Here is a 17,174-nt window from a genome sequence, read left to right as displayed (position 1 = left end):
AGAGAAAGGTCTTCCTTTGCCGTTGGTTCACCCTCCAATGGCCGCCGCGGCCAGCGCGCTGCGGCCGGCGCACCGCGCTGATCCGATGGCAGGAGCCAGGAGCCAGGTGCTTTTCCTGGTCTCCCATGGGGTGCAGGGCCCAAGCATCTGGGCCATCCTCCACTGCACTCCCTGGCCACAGCAGAGGGCTGGCCTGGAAGAGGGGCAACCGGGACAGAATCCGGCGCCCCGACCGGGACTAGAACCCGGTGTACCGGCGCCGCTAGGCGGAGGATTAGCCTAGTGAGCCGCGGCGCCGGCCCATGATGGGACAATTTCAACCCAGATTTGTATCCAGCAATAATTATGTATTATGTTCCCATAAAGGTGTATGAAATATGTATAACCTCTCTCTGCTTCCCCTCTCTGCAACTTTGCCTTTAAAAATAAATAAATCTTAAAAAAAAAAAAAAAAAAAACTCAGCACTGTGTCATAGCAAACAAAGCCACAGCCTGCAGTGCTGGCATCCCAGGTGCTCCACTTCTGATCCAGCTCTCTGCTATGGCTTGGGAAAGCAGTGGAAAATGGCCCAAGTCCTTAGGCCCCTGCACCCACATGAGACCTGGAAGAAGCACCTAGGCCTCTAGCTTTGGATCAGCTCAGTTCCAGCTGTTGCGGCCACTTGAGGAGTGAACCAGTGGATTGAAGACCTCTCTCTCTCTCTCTCTCTCTCTTTCTCTCTCGCTCTCTGCCTTTGCCTCTGCCTCTCTGTAACTCTGCCTTTCAAATAAATAAATAAATCTTAAAAAAAAAAGAAAAAAATATATAGCAGCATAATCATAACCCCAAACTCTTCTCTTCAAAGTCAAAATTTGAGGAGCCACAGATAGCCAATTATCAAAAAGTAGTTGTATTTGAATACACTAACTTGATGAACAACAATAAACATGAAAGTTGGGGGCAGGTATTTGGTGTAGCAGTTAAGCCACCACTTGGAATACCCACATCCCATATCCGGAGTGCTTGGGATCAGTTCCTGGCTTCCCTCTAGATTCTGCTAATGTGCGTCTTAGGAGGCATCAGGTGATGGCTCAAGTGGTTGAGCCCCTGCCACCCATGTAGTAGACCAAGAAGGAGTTCCAGGCTCCTGGCTTCAGCCTGGCCCAGTCCCAGCCATTACTGCCATTTGGGGGAATGAACCAGTGGTTTCTCTCTCTCTCCCCTCTCTATCACTTTGCCAATCAAACAAATCTTTTTTTTTTTTTTTTTTTAATGAGGGAAATTGGAGCAGGCGCTGTGGCTTAGCAGGTAAAGCTACTGCCTAGAACGCTAGCATCTCATATGGGTGCTGGTTTGTATCCCAACTGTTCCACCTCTGACCCAGCTCCCTGCTAGTGCACCTGGCAAAGCAGTGGAAGATGGCCCAAGCACTTGGGCCCCTGCACCCATGTAGGAGACCTGGATGGGGAGTGAACCAGTGGATGGAAGATCTTTCACTTTCTCTCTCTCCCTCTCTCACTGCAACTGTTTCAGATAAATAAATAAATCTCTCTCTTTTTAATGGGGATAATTGGTTATACAGGTATTGGAAAGGCACAAAGGTGAAACTAAGGTAATGGAAGATAATAATTAAGGAAGCTATCTACCACCTACGTAGGGTTTGGCAAAAAGGGAAAGAGGAAGAAGTTACTGGAATCTCAGATGCTTAGAGGAGGGCCTACGGCGCTGGGGCCAAACCTCAGAGGAAGGGGCTCTGCCCAGCAGGCAGGGGCTCTGCCGCAGCCCAAAGCAGCTGTGGACTGGAGCTAAAGCAGAACTGACAGGGATGGGAAAATCAGGAAAGATTTCCCTCTTTCCTCCTGCCTCTCAGTTTCCCTCTCATGTTCCTATTGCCAGAATGTAACAGAAAGCCAGCCAGCAAGGTGATCCTGGGAATGTGCTAGTAGGACTTCCAACCCCAGCAACACAGAGCAGACAGGCTGAATCTGGGGTAGCACACAAGGGCTTAATAACCGAAAATGCAGCAGACCTGTGGCTCTCTAATTCTGATTCCCTTTTTCTCACGGAAATTCCTTTATGTTCCAACTCAAAACTGAGTATTCATCAGGGCCTCCCTTGCCTTGGTGGCCCCTGGATGCTAAGCCCTGACTCCTCAGTCCAACAATGCCCCTAGAGTAAGAAACAGTCTAAAGGCTGGGCTCATCTGGATCTCTGCCCTCTCTCGATCCTTGTCAAGTAATTCTTCAATTTCTGCTGACTCTGGGGCCAGCATTGTGACATAGTAGGTAAAGCCACCACCTGCAACACCGGCATCTCATATGGGCACCAGTTCGTGTCCTTACTGCTCCACTTCCAATCTAGCTCCCTGCTAATGGTCTGGGAAAAGCAGTGGAAGATGGCCCAAGTATTTGTTTTGTTTGTTTGTTTGTTTGTTTTTTATTTATTTTTTTTTAACAGGCAGAGTGGACAGTGAGAGAGAGAGACAGAGAGAAAGGTCTTCCTTTGCCGTTGGTTCACCCTCCAATGGCCGCCGCGGCCAGCGCACTGCGGCCGGCGCACCGCGCTGATCCGATGGCAGGAGCCAGGAGCCAGGTGCTTTTCCTGGTCTCCCATGGGGTGCAGGGCCCAAGCACCTGGGCCATCCTCCACTGCACTCCCTGGCCACAGCAGAGAGCTGGCCTGGAAGAGGGGCAACCGGGACAGAATCCGACGCCCCTACCGGGACTAGAACCTGGTGTGCCGGCGCCGCTAGGCGGAGGATTAGCCTAGGGAGCCGCGGCGCCGGCTGATGGCCCAAGTATTTGGACCCCTGCCACCCACGGGGAAGACCCAGATGAAGCTCCTGGCTCCCGACTTTGGCTTGGCCCAGCCCTGTCCATGGGGGTCATCTTGGGTGTGAACCAGCAGATGGAAGCGCTCTCTCTCTTTCTCTCTCTCTCTCCCTCTCTCCATGTATCTCTGCCTTTTCAAATTAATTAATTAAAAAATGTTGCTGACTCTGATCCTTTCAGGAATATGCCTTTTTTTTTTTTTTTTTAATTTTTGACAGGCAGAGTGGACAGTGAGAGAGAGAGACAGAGAGAAAGGTCTTCCTTTGCCGTTGGTTCACCCTCCAATGGCCGCCGCGGCCAGCGCGCTGCGGCCGGCGCACCGCGCTGATCTGATGGCAGGAGCCAGGTACTTATCCTGGTCTCCCATGGGGTGCAGGGCCCAAGCACTTGGGCCATCCTCCACTGCACTCCCTGGCCACAGCAGAGAGCTGGCCTGGAAGAGGGGCACCGGAGGAATATGCTTTTAAAAAAAGATTTATTTATTCATTTGAAAGGCATAGTTAGAGAGAGGCAGAGAGAGAAAGTCTACTATCCTCTGGTTCACTCCCCAAATGGCTGCAACGGCTAGAGCTGGGCCAATCCAAAGCCAGAAGCCAGGAGCCAGGAGCCAGGAGCCAGGAGCCAGGAGCCAGGAGCCAGGAGCTTCATCTGGGTCTCCCACGCAGGTACAGGGGCCCAAAGACTTGGGCCATATTCTACTGCTTTCCCAGGCCATAGCAAAGAGTTGGATCAGAAGTGGAGCAGCCAGGACCCAAACAGGCACCCATAAGGGATGCCAGCACTGCAGGTGGCAGCTTTACCCACTATGCCACAGCACCAGCCCCAGGAATATGCTTTTTAATAATTAGCTCAACATTTTAAGTTTTCAGAAGGAGTATAATTTTTTAAATATTTACTTATTTATTTATTTGAAAGGCAGAGTGACACAGATTATTTATTTGAAAGGCAGAGTGACACAGATCTTCCATCCAGTGATTCACTCCTCAAATGGCTGCAACAGCAAGGGCTGCGTCAGGCTGAATCCAGGATCCAAAAACTATTCTGGTTTCCCGCCATTTTGAAAAACAAGTTTATTTTAGTGTAAAATATTTAAAATCTGTCCAGCGCCATGGCTCACTTGGTTAATCCTCCGCCTGTGGCACTGGCATCCCATATGGGTGCCAGGTTCTAGTCCTGGTTGCTCCTCTTCCAGTCCAGCTCTCTGCTGTGGACCGGGAGGGCAGTGGAGGATGGTCCAAGTGCTTGGGCCCTGCACCCACATGGGAGACCCAGAGGAAGCTCCTGGCTCCTGGCTTCAGATCAGTGCAACTCTAGCCACTGCAGCCATTTGGGGAGTGAACCAGCAGATGGAAGACCTCTATCTGTCTCTCTCTTACTCTGCTTCTGTAACTCTGCTTCTCATATAAATATTTTAAAAACAAACAAACAAAAAAGCAGCAACAACCATGGCTGGAGCTGAAACCAAGAGCTGGAAACTCAGTCGAGCTCTGCCAAGCAAGCAGCAGGAACCAAGCTATTTGTGCCATCACTGCTGCCTCCCAGGTTCTGTATTGGCAGGAACCTAGAGTCAGCAGCCAGAAGCCAGGTATCCAACCCAGGTACTCTTATGTGGGGCACTAGACTAACGTCCTGCTCTCCATGAACTCCTTTTAAAAATATATAGATACATTTATATATGTGTGTATTATTATTATTATTATTTTTAATGAGAGAGGGAAAGACAAAGAGTTCTTCCATCTGGTGGTTCACTCCCCAGAGGTTGGGCCAGTCCTAAGCCAGGAGTTTCATCCAGGTTTCCCCTGTGAGCTATCTTCTGCTGCTTTTCCAGGTGCATTAGCAAGGAGCCGGATCAGAAGTGGTGCAGGGGCCGGCGTGGTGGTGTAGCAGGTAACGCCGCTGCCTGCAGTGCCGGCATCTCTCATGGGTGCCAGTTCGAGTCCCTCTGCTCCACTTCCCATCCAGCTCTCTGCTATGGGCTGGGAAAGCAGAAAGTATAGTATAAGATAGCCCAAGCCCTTGGGCCCCTGCACCCACGTGGGAGACCAGGAAGAAGCTCCTGGCTCCTGGCATTGGAATGGCGCAGCTCCAGCAGTTGCAGCCATTTGGGGAGTGAACCAGTGGATGGAAGACTCTCTCTCTCTCTCTGCTTTTCCCTCTCTGTGTGTCAAATAAATAAATATTTTTTTTAAAAGAAAGAAAAAAGAAGTGGTGCCATTTGGGATGTCAGGGCGGCAGGCAGGAGCCGCCACATTGCTAGCTCCTCCATGAACTTTTTTTTTTTTTTTTTTTTTGGACAGGCAGAGTGGATAGTGTGAGAGAGAGAGACAGAGAGAAAGGTCTTCCTTTTGCCGTTGGTTCACCCTCCAATGGCTGCCGCGGCCGGCACGCTGACCTGAAGCCAGGAGCCAGGTGCTTCTCCTGGTCTCCCATGCGGGTGCAGGGGCCCAAAGACCTGGGCCATCCTCCACTGCACTCCCTGGCCACAGCAGGGGACAGAATCTGGCACCCCAACCGGGACTAGAACCCGGTGTGCTGGCGCCGCAAGGCGGAGGATTAGCCTAGTGAGCCAAGGCGCCGACCCCTACATGAGCTTTCCAAAGCCCACTCATATAGGTCTTAAATTTCACTTTCATTTTAACAAACTTCAGGGATTCTTTTCAGTCAGTCTCAACATTCAGATCTAACTCACTCTAAGACTTCACGGAATATTTTGACCTAGTTAGGGTCAGGACACATCCTCGCAGCTAAGGCCCCCAGGAGAGCCCAGCAAGGGGATAGAATTAGGAAGATTCCTGCTTGGTTGACCAATTCCCTCACCGACCTCCTACCTGTCGGCGGGTCTGCGCAGCCAGGGGCAGCGGCACGCGTGGGGTGGGGCGAGGGGAGCCCACGTCGCGTCGTGCGCAGACGCAGGCTGCACGCAGAGGCCGCCCAGCCCGTGGGGGCGCTCGCCCGCGTAGGGAGCTGGGGATTTGTGGCGCCTCCCGCCGGCCACGCTGCTCGGCGTGGGGTTCCCAGCCCGTTGGTTGCAGCGTCGCCTGACTGAAACTCTCTCAGAGGGAGGCCACACCGCTGAGTCACCTTAATCGGAGCTTCGGACCCTCGACTCTCTGCCCTTCGCCTCCCCAGTCTCGTGATCATCACCCTTGCACCCCGGCTGGGTCTTGCGCAATATGCAGCCCACGGGCCTCGAGGGTCCCCACTTGTCCTGCCGGCGGCCTCTGCTGCGTTTGCTGTTGCTGCTACTGCTGCTGGTAACCCGCGCCCAGACCTTGCCCGGACCTCCTGGTGCCCCCAATGCCACGACCGTGCTGGGCGCCACCAACGCCACAGCTATGCATGGAGCCTCCGGTGCGCTGGGCCTGCGGGAGCGTGCGCAAGCTCTGATGCGGAGCTTCCCGCTTGTGGACGGGTATGTAGATATGGCGTACAGAGTAGGCAAGTAGGGGCTGAGAGCACCCGTGGGCAGGGAAGGAGGTTCTGATCGTGCAGGGTTAGCAAGGAGGCCCCCTCATACCACGCCCGGATGCCATCTCCTCCATTACTGCACTCCTGGTGGACCCCACCCCCACCCCCCACCTCCGTCTTCAGCCTGGTCTCAGGAGGTCACCATATTGTCTACGCATGACCAGGACGTGGGTGGAGTGGGGGAGGTAGGCTCAGGAAGGTTGATATGTCCTGCCTTTGTCTCCACCCTCAGCCACAATGACCTGCCTATGCTCCTGAGACAACTTTACCAGAACATATTACAGGATGTCAACCTACACAACTTCAGCCAAGGCCAGACCAGCCTGGACAGGCTTAGAGATGGCCTCGTGGGGGCACAGGTACCATAGGGGCACACAGGGTGCCACTGCATGGCTGCTGGGGAATGCTGGGGTCACAGAAGACTGGGTTGGCCAACCTCTGGGTGACTAAGTACCAAGGGACACACAGTATGTAATCATGTGCGTGCTGGTGGTGCTGCTGGTGGGGCCCTGGGCGGGGGAGGGAGGGTTGCCTGGACAAGCGAGCTGCAGGGGTGTCCAGGTTCTGTGGAGACATGCAGAAAGCAGAAAATCCTTGCTGACCAGAAAGGACACGGTCGATTGCCCTGGGACACTGACATATCACATGGAGATGCAGCAATCCGAGATGTGTCCTAAATCCACTGTTTGGCTGTTGGTAGCAAGCTTAATTACCAGGGTGCCTGGTACCCTGCTGTGCTGCCTCACTTGGGGCCATTAACCCAAATGGGTGCGCTGGGGACTGAGGCAGGGGTGGCAGGCCTAGGAGTTTAGAGGCACCCTGGCTCATTCTGGATCCCTCATGGACCCCCAGTTCTGGTCAGTCAATGTCCCATGCGAGACCCAGGACCAAGATGCTGTGCGCCTCAGCCTGGAGCAGATTGACCTCATTCGCCGCATGTGTGCCTCCTACTCTGAGCTGGAGCTTGTGACCTCGGCTGAAGGTAGGCTGGCGGGTTGGGGGAGAAGCAGGGGCTCAAATGGTTCTGTCTCTGCTCTGACCATTTGCCTCTCCACCCTTTTTAGGTCTGAACAGCACTCAAAAGCTGGCCTGCCTCATCGGTGTGGAGGGTGGTCACTCAGTGGACAGCAGCCTCTCTGTGCTGCGCAGTTTCTATGTGCTGGGAGTGCGCTACCTGACGCTCACCCACACCTGCAGCACACCCTGGTGAGCGTGGGGCCTGGCTGGGGTGCAATGGTAGATAACACGGTGTGGAAACGACCACATCCCTGGGATCGTTTTAACTAGAGAGGGCTCCACAGAGGGAGGCTGCACCCCCAGCAGCCCCTCACACTCTCAAAAAGTAGCTGGCCCTGGGTCCTCACCTGTTCCAGAGGTGAATGGATGGGTAGACAGAGGGCCCTCGGACTTTGATGTCCAAGATATGGCCAGCTAGGTTGCCCTTCCCTACATGTTCTGCAGGGCAGAGAGTTCCAGCAAGTTCACACACCCCTTCTACACCAACGTCAGCGGGTTGACAAGTTTTGGTGAGGTGAGGACTATTGTTCTATACCCCACCCTACTGGTTCCCTACAGATAAGTGTACCCACCTGTGTGCTCCTGATACCCCTCTCTCCAAAACCCCAACTGTTCCTGCAGAAAATGGTGGGAGAAATGAACCGGTTAGGCATGATGATAGACTTGTCCTATGCATCGGACACCTTGGTGAAGCGAGTCCTGGAGGTATCCGGAGCTCCTGTGATCTTCTCCCACTCGGCTGCCAGGACTGTGTGCGACAATTTGCTGAATGTTCCTGATGATATCCTGCAACTTCTGGTGAGTACCCAGCCAGCCCTCAAGCCTAGGGCCAGACATGCTTCATTCAAAGATTCTTGACCTTGAACAAAGAAAGCTCACAGACTCATGGACCCAAAGCTGATTAACCCTCCTCCATCTCTGAAACTCAAAGTTAAATCCAGGGACCTACAAACCCAGAGAGGTAAAGCCTCTTCAACAACTCTATCAGGGCCCCCGTGGCACAGGTGGGTTGGCAGAAGACAAGGGGATAAGGCAAGAGGGCCAAGCTGAGTGTTCCCCTTCTCTTCCTATAGAAGAAGAATGGTGGCATTGTGATGGTGACCCTCTCCTTCGGGGTGCTGCAGTGTAACCTGTTTGCTAATGTGTCCACCGTGGCAGGTGAGCTCCTCCTTAGCTCTTTGTGCAGGTCTGGCTTAGGCTGTGCCACCCTGGCCCCCCAGGACAGCTCCAGAAGTTTAGCACACATGTCGGGTACACCCTCCAACAACTCAAGGACAGCAGACACAACTCTCTGTTGCCACCCTGGTCTGAGTGCTAGGGATTTGATCCTTCTGAGTCTTATTTTTGCTCCCAATCCTTGAATTTTTCTTATTACCCACTTCCCTGGGCAGGGCAAGCAGATGTCCCACCAGGCTCTGAAGAACCCAGAGGCAGGAAAAAGTCCAAAGGGGTGGCTCTGAGGTTCAGTCTAGGTCAGCCTGTAGTCACATCAGGATTCATGACAGGCCATGAACTCTGTGGAGTCAGCTGCCACAGCCAGAAGAGCTGTGCTTGTGGGCAGGGAAGTTGGCCAGGGCTGGTCCCATGGTCTAAATTCAGCTCATTGCTTCCTACCACTTACTCCACCCCCTAGATCACTTCGACCACATCAGATCAGTCATTGGATCGGAGTTCATAGGGATTGGCGGAAATTATGATGGGTCAGGCCGGTGAGTGGTTCCCCAGGGTTTGTCGTGGGCAAGAGTACACCAGGGAGTCCCATATGTAAACTTCCCCATCCTAGGGGCCTCCCATCCTTCATGGTCTAACTACTGGCTCTGGTGACATCCCCCACTCCCAGGGCTTGTTTCCAAGGTGGTCCCTGTCCCTTCTGTGCCTTAGTGGGTCCACTCCAGCCCATCACACTTGCTCAGCACTCCTGTACCCCAAGGGGAACTCATCTGCCCAGCTCAGGTTCCACCCCCTGCCCCGTATATCTGCTCAGCTGGTGGATACTACAGAAGCTCGGTCCTCAAGGGGCTTCCAAAGTTGCATTCACTAGCCTCAAGAACTTGGTCTCTAGTTTCCCATATATGTGATTGGGGCTGGTAGAATGATAGGCCCAACACCAGAGCCAAGGCTAAGGTCAGTGGGTCCTAGACCAGAATCAAGGCTAAGCTGACTGGCTGGTGGCTGCATAGGTTCCCCCAGGGACTGGAGGACGTGTCCAAATACCCAGTGCTGATAGAGGAGTTGCTGAGGCGGGGCTGGAGAGAGGAAGAACTTCAAGGTGTGCTTCGTGGAAACCTGCTGCGGGTCTTCAGCCGAGTGGAACAGGTGTGCTGGGCTAGGTAGAAGGATGTTTCAGTGGTTTGAGTGGATGAGGGGTTTGCTGTGGCAATGTCTGACTGCTGATTTCCTCCCACAGGTGAGAGAGGAAAGAAGAGAGCAGAACCCTGTGGAGGCTGAGCTTCCAGACAGGCGTCCAGTCAGGCCCTGCCACTCCCACCTCCTGCCTCAGCCTCAGAATGAACCCTTGGGTACCCACCTGGAGGTGACCAAGTGGCCATCCGGTCAGGTGCTCCAGAGCCCCTCAAAAGCCTCCCCACACCTCTTCCTAGGCCTTGTGGCTGCTACCATCCTCCCAATTCTTATCCTGTGGCTCTTGTGACCTAAATGCTAATCTCCCCAGAGGTCTCTGTAGCAGTCCCAAAGTCCCCTTCCTACTTGTCCAGGCATAAGCTATATTGAGAATAAACATTGTAGGCATGGAGCCAGGTGTGTTTTTCCTTCTTCAGCTGGGGCACGTGGGCTCTTGGTTGGTAAGGGGTTTTGGGCCTGGCCCCAGCTCCTCCAGGAATCCAGTTCCCACTTACCTCCAACTCTGGCTGTACAGAGGTGTCTTACCAGATTCGTATGTGAAAAGCCGATGTCCACAGATGAGTACACAGAAATCAAATTCAGTGTCAGTCCCATCACAGAGTATGACTGCAAGTGGGTCCTTTTTCTCTGGAAGATTTTTAAAAAATATTTATTTGAGAGGAAGAGTTACAGAGAGAGGGAGAGACACAGAGAGAGATCTGTCATCCACTGGTTCACTCCCCAGATGGCCTCAACAGCCAGAGCTAGGCCAGTCTGAAGCCAGGAGCTTCTTCTGGGTCTCCCGTGTGGGTGCAGGGGGCTAAGCACTTGGGCAATCATCCAGTGCTTTCCCAGGCCATTAACAGGGAGCTGGATTGGAAGTAGAGCAGCTGGGACTCAAACTGGTGCCCATATGGGATGCCAGTACCACAGGCAGAGGCTTAACCTACTAGCCACAGCGTTGGTACTAATTAATAAATATTTTTTAAAGAAAAATACAACTTAAAAAGAGAAAAAGAAGGAAATTAATGCTGTCCTCTTGGCTCACTACAGTTCTTTCTTTAGCCACTTTCCTCTCTAGGTGGGCCAGAATCAGATCTAAGTTCCCTCTATGAGATTTTGAGATTGGAAAAAAGAAAGACTTCAGTGCTACCTATGTTATAAATCAAAGGTCTGTTTGTTTATTGTATCAATACCACAATGTCATGGGGCCGGCACTGTGGCACAGCCAGTTAACACTCTGGCGTGAAGTGCCGGCATCCCATTTGGGAGTAGTCTCGGCTGCTCCACTTCCAATCCAGCTCTCTGCTATGGCCTGGGAAAGCGGTGGAGGTTGGCCCAAGTCCTCGGGCCCCTGCACCCACATGGGAGACCCAGAAGAAGCTCCTGGCTCCTGGTTTCGGATCAGCCCAGCTCCGGCCATTGTGGCCAATTGGGGAGTGAACCATCGGATGGAAGACCGACCTCTCTCTCTCTGCCTCTCCTCTCTCTGTGTAACTCTGACTTTCAAATAAATAAATAAATCTTACAAACAACAACAACAATGTCATGGCAACTTTAAAGTAAGTTTTGTGGGACCAGCACTGTGGCACAGCAGGTTAAAGCCATGGCCTGAAACGCTGGCATCCCATATGGGCGTTGGTTCTATTCCCAGCTGCTCCTCTTCCAATCCAGCTCTCTGCTGTGGCCTGGGAAGGCAGCAGAAGATGGCCCAAGTCCTTGGGCCCCTGCACCCACGTGGGAGACCCAGAGGAGGCTCCTGACTCCTGGTTTTGGATCGGCACAGCTCTGGCCATTGCAGCCATCTGGGGAGTGAACCAGTGGATGGAAGACCTCTCTCTCTGTCTCTACCTCTCTCTGTAACTCTTGTCTTTCAAATAAATAAAATAAATCTTAAAAAAAAATAAAATAAGTTTTGTAAAAAAAAATCCCTTTTGGGGCCGGCGCTGTGGCGCAGTGGGTTAACGCCCTGGCCTGAATCGTCGGCATCCCATATGGGTGCAGGTTCGCAACCCGGCTGCACCACTTCCGATCCAGCTCTCTGCTATGGCCTGGGAAAGCAGTAGAAGATGGCCCAAGTCCTTGGGCCCCTGCACCTGTGTGGGAGACCCAGAAGAAGCTCCTGGCTCCTGGCTTTGGATCAGTGCAGCTCTGACCGTTGCGGCCAATTGGGGAGTAAACCATCAGATGGAAGTCTCTCTCTCTCTTTCTGCCTCTCCTCTCTGTGTAACTCTGACTTTCGAATAAGTAAATAAAAATCTTTTAAAAAAAAACCTTTATTTATTTTTATTTGAAAGGCAGGGAGACACACATACCCAGAAATAGACAGTTGGAGAGAGATCTTCCATTCACTAGTTCATTCTCCAAATGCTTATAACAGTCAGAGCAGGGATAGGCCAAAGCCAGGAGCCCAAACTCCTTCTGGTTCTCCCAGGTGAATTGCAAGGACTCAGGCACTCAAGCCATTATCTCCCAAGGTGCATTAGTAGAAAGTTGGAATGGAAGTGGAAGAGCTGGGATTCAAACTGACTCTCTGATATGGGCTATGCATCCCCAGCTGCAGTTTGACTGTGTCACAAAGCCTGCCCATGTTCCAGATATTTCTCCTCCTCTCCCTCCTCTTCCCCCTCCCCCCCCCCTACTCTCCCCTTCCCCCCTCCTCCCCGTGAGGGGAGACAGCACTGTGGCATAGTAGGCTAAGCATCTCTCCCATATGGCTGTTAGTTCTAGTCCTGGCTCTCCTTTTAGTCCTTCTAATCCAGCTCTCTGCTATGGCCTGGGAAAGCAGTGGAAGATGGCCCAAGTCCTTGCGACCCTGCACTCACATGGGAGACCCAGAAGAAGCTCCTGGCTCCTGGCTTCGAATTGGCACTGCTCTGGCCATTGTAGCCAATGGGGAGTGAACCAGTGGATAGAAGACCTCTCTCTCTCTCTCTCTGCCTCCCCTCTTTCTGTGTAACTTTGACTTTCAAATAAATAATAAATAAATCTTTTAAAAAAAGAAAGAAAGTAGTTATACCATTAGGAAGCCAAACAGCCCATAAAAGGGTCCACATGTAGAGTACCAATGCCCTGGGCCTGTCACCCCAGTGGACTCCTAGCCTACAGACGGAAACAACTTGTGAGTTATGAGATGGAGTCATCTTGGAAGTGTATCCTCTGGCCCCAGCTGAATTCATGTGGAGTAGAGATGAGCTCTACTCAGTTTGCACATTTGTAAGTAAATACTGTTATTTTAAGTCACCTGAACAATTAAATTTTTCAATATTTATTTCAAAGCAGAATGACAGATCTTCCTTCACTGGATCACTCCTCAAATGGCGATGGGCCAAGGCCATGAGCACAGAACTGCATCTGAGACTCCCACATAGGTGGTATGGATTCATAAGCCTTCTTCTGTTGCCTTCCCAGGCACATTAGCTGAATGTAATTGGTAGTCCAATGTGGGATGCTAGCATTGCAAGCAACAGCTTAATCTGCCATGCTATAATGCCCATTCCTAATTTCAATTTTTTTTAAAGATTTATTTATTTATTTCAAAGAGTTGCAGAGAGAGAGGGAGAGGCAGAGAGAGAGACATCCTCCATCTGCTAATTCACTCCCCAGATGGCCACAAAGGCTGGGGGCTCGTCCAGGCCAAAGCCAGAAGCCAGGGGCTTCTTCCAGGAATCCAACAGGGGCACCAGGAGCCCAAGCACTTGAGCCATCATCTACTGCTTTTCTCGGGCCATTTGCAGGGAGCTGGATCGGAAGTGGAGAAGCCGGACAGGAACTGGCACCCACGTGGGATGTCACATCCCAGGTGGTGGTTTTACTGTTAGGAAAATGGCAAAGTCTTATCTATGGTGCAATCTACACCCTGATCTACATCGTAGGTCCTAGCCCCGCCGCCACTGCTGAAAGCCAGGTAGCCACATGGCCCAACCACCGGTGTCAAGCTCCACCCCCAACCTAATGGGATTCACTATTCCTACTTCCCTTCCCGCCCCCTGGAAAAGGGATATTAGACCTGCTCTCTGGAGGCATGCTCTTTTTTCCTTCTTCGCCCCTACACTCCGGTCTGCTGGGTTTTCCCCAGTAAACCCCTTCCCTTACTCTGGTGTTTGGGGTGTTTTGTGGTGATTTTACATTTACCCCTGCCACCATAACACCCTTAAATTTTTTAAGATTTATTTATTTATTTGAAAGTCAGACACACAGAGAGAAGGTGAGGGGAGAAGTCTTCCATCCGATGGTTCATCCTCCAGTTGGCCACAACTGCCGGAGCTGCACTGATCTGAAGCCAGGAGCCAGGAGCTTCTTCCGGGTCTCCCACGCGGGTGCGGGGGCCCAAGGCCTGGGGCCATCTTCCACTGCTTTCCAAGGCCACAGCATAGAGCTAGATCAGAAGTGGAGCAGCCAGGGCTGGAACCTGCGCCTATATGGGATGCCGGCACTGTAGGCGGTGGCTTCACTCCCTATGCCACAGCGCTGACCGCTAAAAAAAATTTTTTTTAAAGATCTATTTATTGGGGCCTGCGTTGTGGCAGAGGGGTAAAGCCACTGCTAGCCACACCAGCATCTCATATGGGCGCCATTTTGAGTCCCAGGTGCTCCAGCTGCCTGCTAATGGCCTGGAAAAAGCGCCAGAGTGTTTGGGCCCCTGCCGCTTGCGTGGGAGACCCAGAGGAAGCTACTGGCTCCTGGCCGTTGAGGCTATCTGGGGAGTGAACCAGAGAACAGATGACCTTTCTCTGTCGCTCCCTCTCTCCATATAACTCTTTGAAATAACAAATGCATATTTTTCTTAATATTCTTTTTAAAATATTTTATTTATTCCCGCCCTTGTGAAGTCCAGAGTCCAGTCAGTGGGCAGGCAGGACTCCCAGCAAGTTCGGCCCACACGGGGTACTGCGAAGGGAGAGTGCCTCCGAGGCACCGGCCCAGGTCGCGGAGAGGGCGAGGGCTGCAGAGAGAAACTTTTAGAGGGGCTGGCGGTCCCCACGAGGAGGTTGGTCAGAGAGGGTGGGGGCCGGGCGCGCAGGGCTGACGCCTCCGGGGCCCCCAAGTCTGAGGAGGCTGTCTGGGGGTGCGCCGGGACAGCCGGCAGGGCCGGGGGGTGGGGGAAGCAGGTTTCGTGGGCCCAGACGGGAAGCGGCGGCTCCACCGGGAGAGAGCGAGCGAGGCGTCCAGCCCAACGGCTGCGGCCGGGGGCTGCCGAAAGTGGCGGGAGGTGAGGGGCGGCCGAGGAGGAGGGGCCGGGGCGGTCAGCTCGGGGTCCCCGAGGCGGCCTGGAGGAGCTCGGCCACGCTGAGGTGGTCCTGGGGTTTTCTGATAGGGAGAGAGAAATAGTCGAAAGGAGGCCCGGAGAGATAACGATGCTTGAGGAAAGCCAGCGAGATAAGTTATCTGAAGCCCTGGCGTAGAAAGTGAAAGAAGAGCGCGGGGCTAACAAGTCAACGGCTGGGTAAAGGAATCCCCGCGAAGTCAGGCAGTAAAAGAGAAAGTTAAAGGTCGTGGCCAAAGCACCTCGCGTGCTGTCCCCAAGCGGGACAGCAGTGCCCAGCCGCCTCCGCCGGCGCGAGAGGGTGCGGCCCACGCGCCCTTCGCGCGGCGAACTCGTCCTCCCGGCACGCGGAGACGCGCGAGACCGAGATGACGGCAACCGGGGAGGTGGCGTCAGGGTTGGCGGGAAGCCCTGGGCGGGACTGGGGTGGCCCCTGCGGTCTGGCCTGCTCCACCCGTCCCGGAGTGACAGAAATGCCCTCGGGCGCTTAAGAGGCCCAGGGCGCAGAGCCAGGGCAGCCCGCGCCCCGTCTCACCTCTTAGGCCCAAGAGGTGGCCACGCGTTTCCCCCATTTTGCAACTACTTCACGTGGGGCCCAGAGAGGGCCAGCCCCTCACTCAAAGCCACACAGGAACCAAGCCCTTCCCCGGGGCGTGGAGCCTCTCACTCCCGCCCAGGGGTCTTCACCGCACCAGGGCCCCCCCTCGGGGAGGAGCCTCCCGAGCCCCTCCTGCTCCCCGCCCCCGAGGGGCGGCCCGGGGGGCGGGCGGAGGAAGTGAGCGCAGCGGGGAGGAATGCGAGCGGGCGGGGCGCGCCGGCCCTGGGCGGCGGGGACAGCGGCGGGCGCGGCGGGGTCGAGCGCGCGCGATGCCGCACTTCACCGTGGTGCCGGTCGACGGGCCGCGACGCGGCGACTATGACAACCTCGAGGGGCTCAGTTGGGTGGACTACGGGGAGCGCGCCGAGCGGGAGGACCCGGACGGTGAGGGCGCGTCCGGAGGGGGCCTTGGCGGGCAGGGGGCCGGCGGCGCGGGCCCGCGCCCACACATGCTCCGGGACTTCGCGCTTTCCGGACGCTTTCCGCACGTCGATGCGGGCTGAACTTCTCCGCGTCTGCGCCGCCACCGCCAGCTCCCCCGCTCCGCGCGCGCAGACACGATATTTTCGGCCCCAGGCACCGAGGCCGGGCCGCCCTCCCCACTCTGCTCCTCCCCTGCGGGCCACAGGCGGGGGCTGCAGACGTGGCTGCCCAGGAAAGCCAGCCAGCTGGGCCGCGAGGCCCTACCTCGCTCGGCGCACAGCCAAATTCCCGACTCGAGCCCCGTCACCTTCTGTGAAGCCCCATCCTCTTGTCACCTCGGCTGCCCGTTTGGGATTCAGCGGCTCTGCCTCTGGGTCCTCCCCACCAGCTCCCTCCACGGGCCTCCCTGAACTCTGACCTGGGAGAGATCGGGGATGTGGACTCCGGAGATATGTAGGACCGTGGGCATCTGGGGAGCACTCATGCGGAGCCAGTCTTGTCTAGGCATTTTATGGGAATTGACTGGTTTAATCCTCCCAACCTCCCGGGTGGGATAAGTATTGTGGCTCCCACTTAGGGAGGAGGGAACTGAGGTGTGGAGGTTATGTAACTTGTCCCCAGGGCATTCAAACCCCGACCTGAGAGTAACTCTTAACCTAGGTGTTAGGGCTGGGCCTGGAGTTAGGCCCCTCTTTCCTTCCAGGTGCCTGGTGCTCCCAGGCCCCTTTCCCTGTCTCACCCCAGAAGGGACTGGGGAGTGCTCTCCTTCCCAGGGACATTTGTCTGTGTGTGGTGGCATATGCAGTTGTGCTTTGCATGTGCAAGTGTGTCATTGTGGGTATCAGAGGGTCCGGACTGGTCAGGTCAGGTCATGCTCATGGTCACTGTTTCCTGCAGGGTCGTCAGTGATGCGGATAGTGATATGAGATGCTTGTGATGCCTTTGGCTAACCATTATAGAGACATGTAGGAAATGTGTTGTGGTTATGTGTCAGGTGATGTGCTCTTGATATCTGATCTGTCTGTGATGGTGCTATGCCTGAAGTATGAGCCCTGTCTGGTGTGTGTATGTATGATGTGAGTATGCACGGATGATGCTGTATGTGGAGATGGCACAGGACAGTGGCATAGGCTGCTGGATGTCATGGAAGTTTTACAGGCTTGACAGTTGTTTGAGTGCCCTCCTCCCCCGTGCCCTTGTCTGCCCCTAGGCTTGTTCAAGTGGTCAAAGCAGGAGCCAGCATCCCTCCTG

The 17,174-nt window shown here is 54.2% G+C and overlaps 2 protein-coding genes across 2 annotated transcripts in view; both read left to right on the top strand.

The window, feature by feature from the left end:
* The first annotated feature begins 5,731 nt into the window (after nt 1-5,731).
* DPEP3 (dipeptidase 3) lies at nt 5,732-10,048 on the top strand. The gene is made up of 10 exons (XM_051847222.2): nt 5,732-6,223; nt 6,512-6,638; nt 7,132-7,261; nt 7,344-7,485; nt 7,741-7,810; nt 7,918-8,094; nt 8,370-8,454; nt 8,930-9,005; nt 9,477-9,612; nt 9,704-10,048. Exons 1-10 carry the CDS (start codon nt 5,985-5,987, stop codon nt 9,944-9,946), a joined length of 1,425 nt encoding a protein of 474 aa, XP_051703182.2. The 5' UTR covers nt 5,732-5,984; the 3' UTR covers nt 9,947-10,048.
* Nucleotides 10,049-15,750: 5,702 nt separating this feature from the next.
* Nucleotides 15,751-17,174, top strand: part of SLC12A4 (solute carrier family 12 member 4) — a 20,775-nt gene continuing 19,351 nt past the window's right edge. Inside the window, 1 exon segment of the mRNA NM_001082703.2 lies at nt 15,751-15,884. Within this exon segment, the coding sequence (NP_001076172.1) occupies nt 15,770-15,884 (115 nt within the window). The 5' untranslated portion in view covers nt 15,751-15,769.

Source organism: Oryctolagus cuniculus, chromosome 18, assembly GCF_964237555.1.
Source record: "Oryctolagus cuniculus chromosome 18, mOryCun1.1, whole genome shotgun sequence".
NCBI classification, from domain to species: Eukaryota; Metazoa; Chordata; class Mammalia; order Lagomorpha; family Leporidae; genus Oryctolagus; species Oryctolagus cuniculus.
This window is presented reverse-complemented; position numbering and strand designations above follow the sequence as displayed.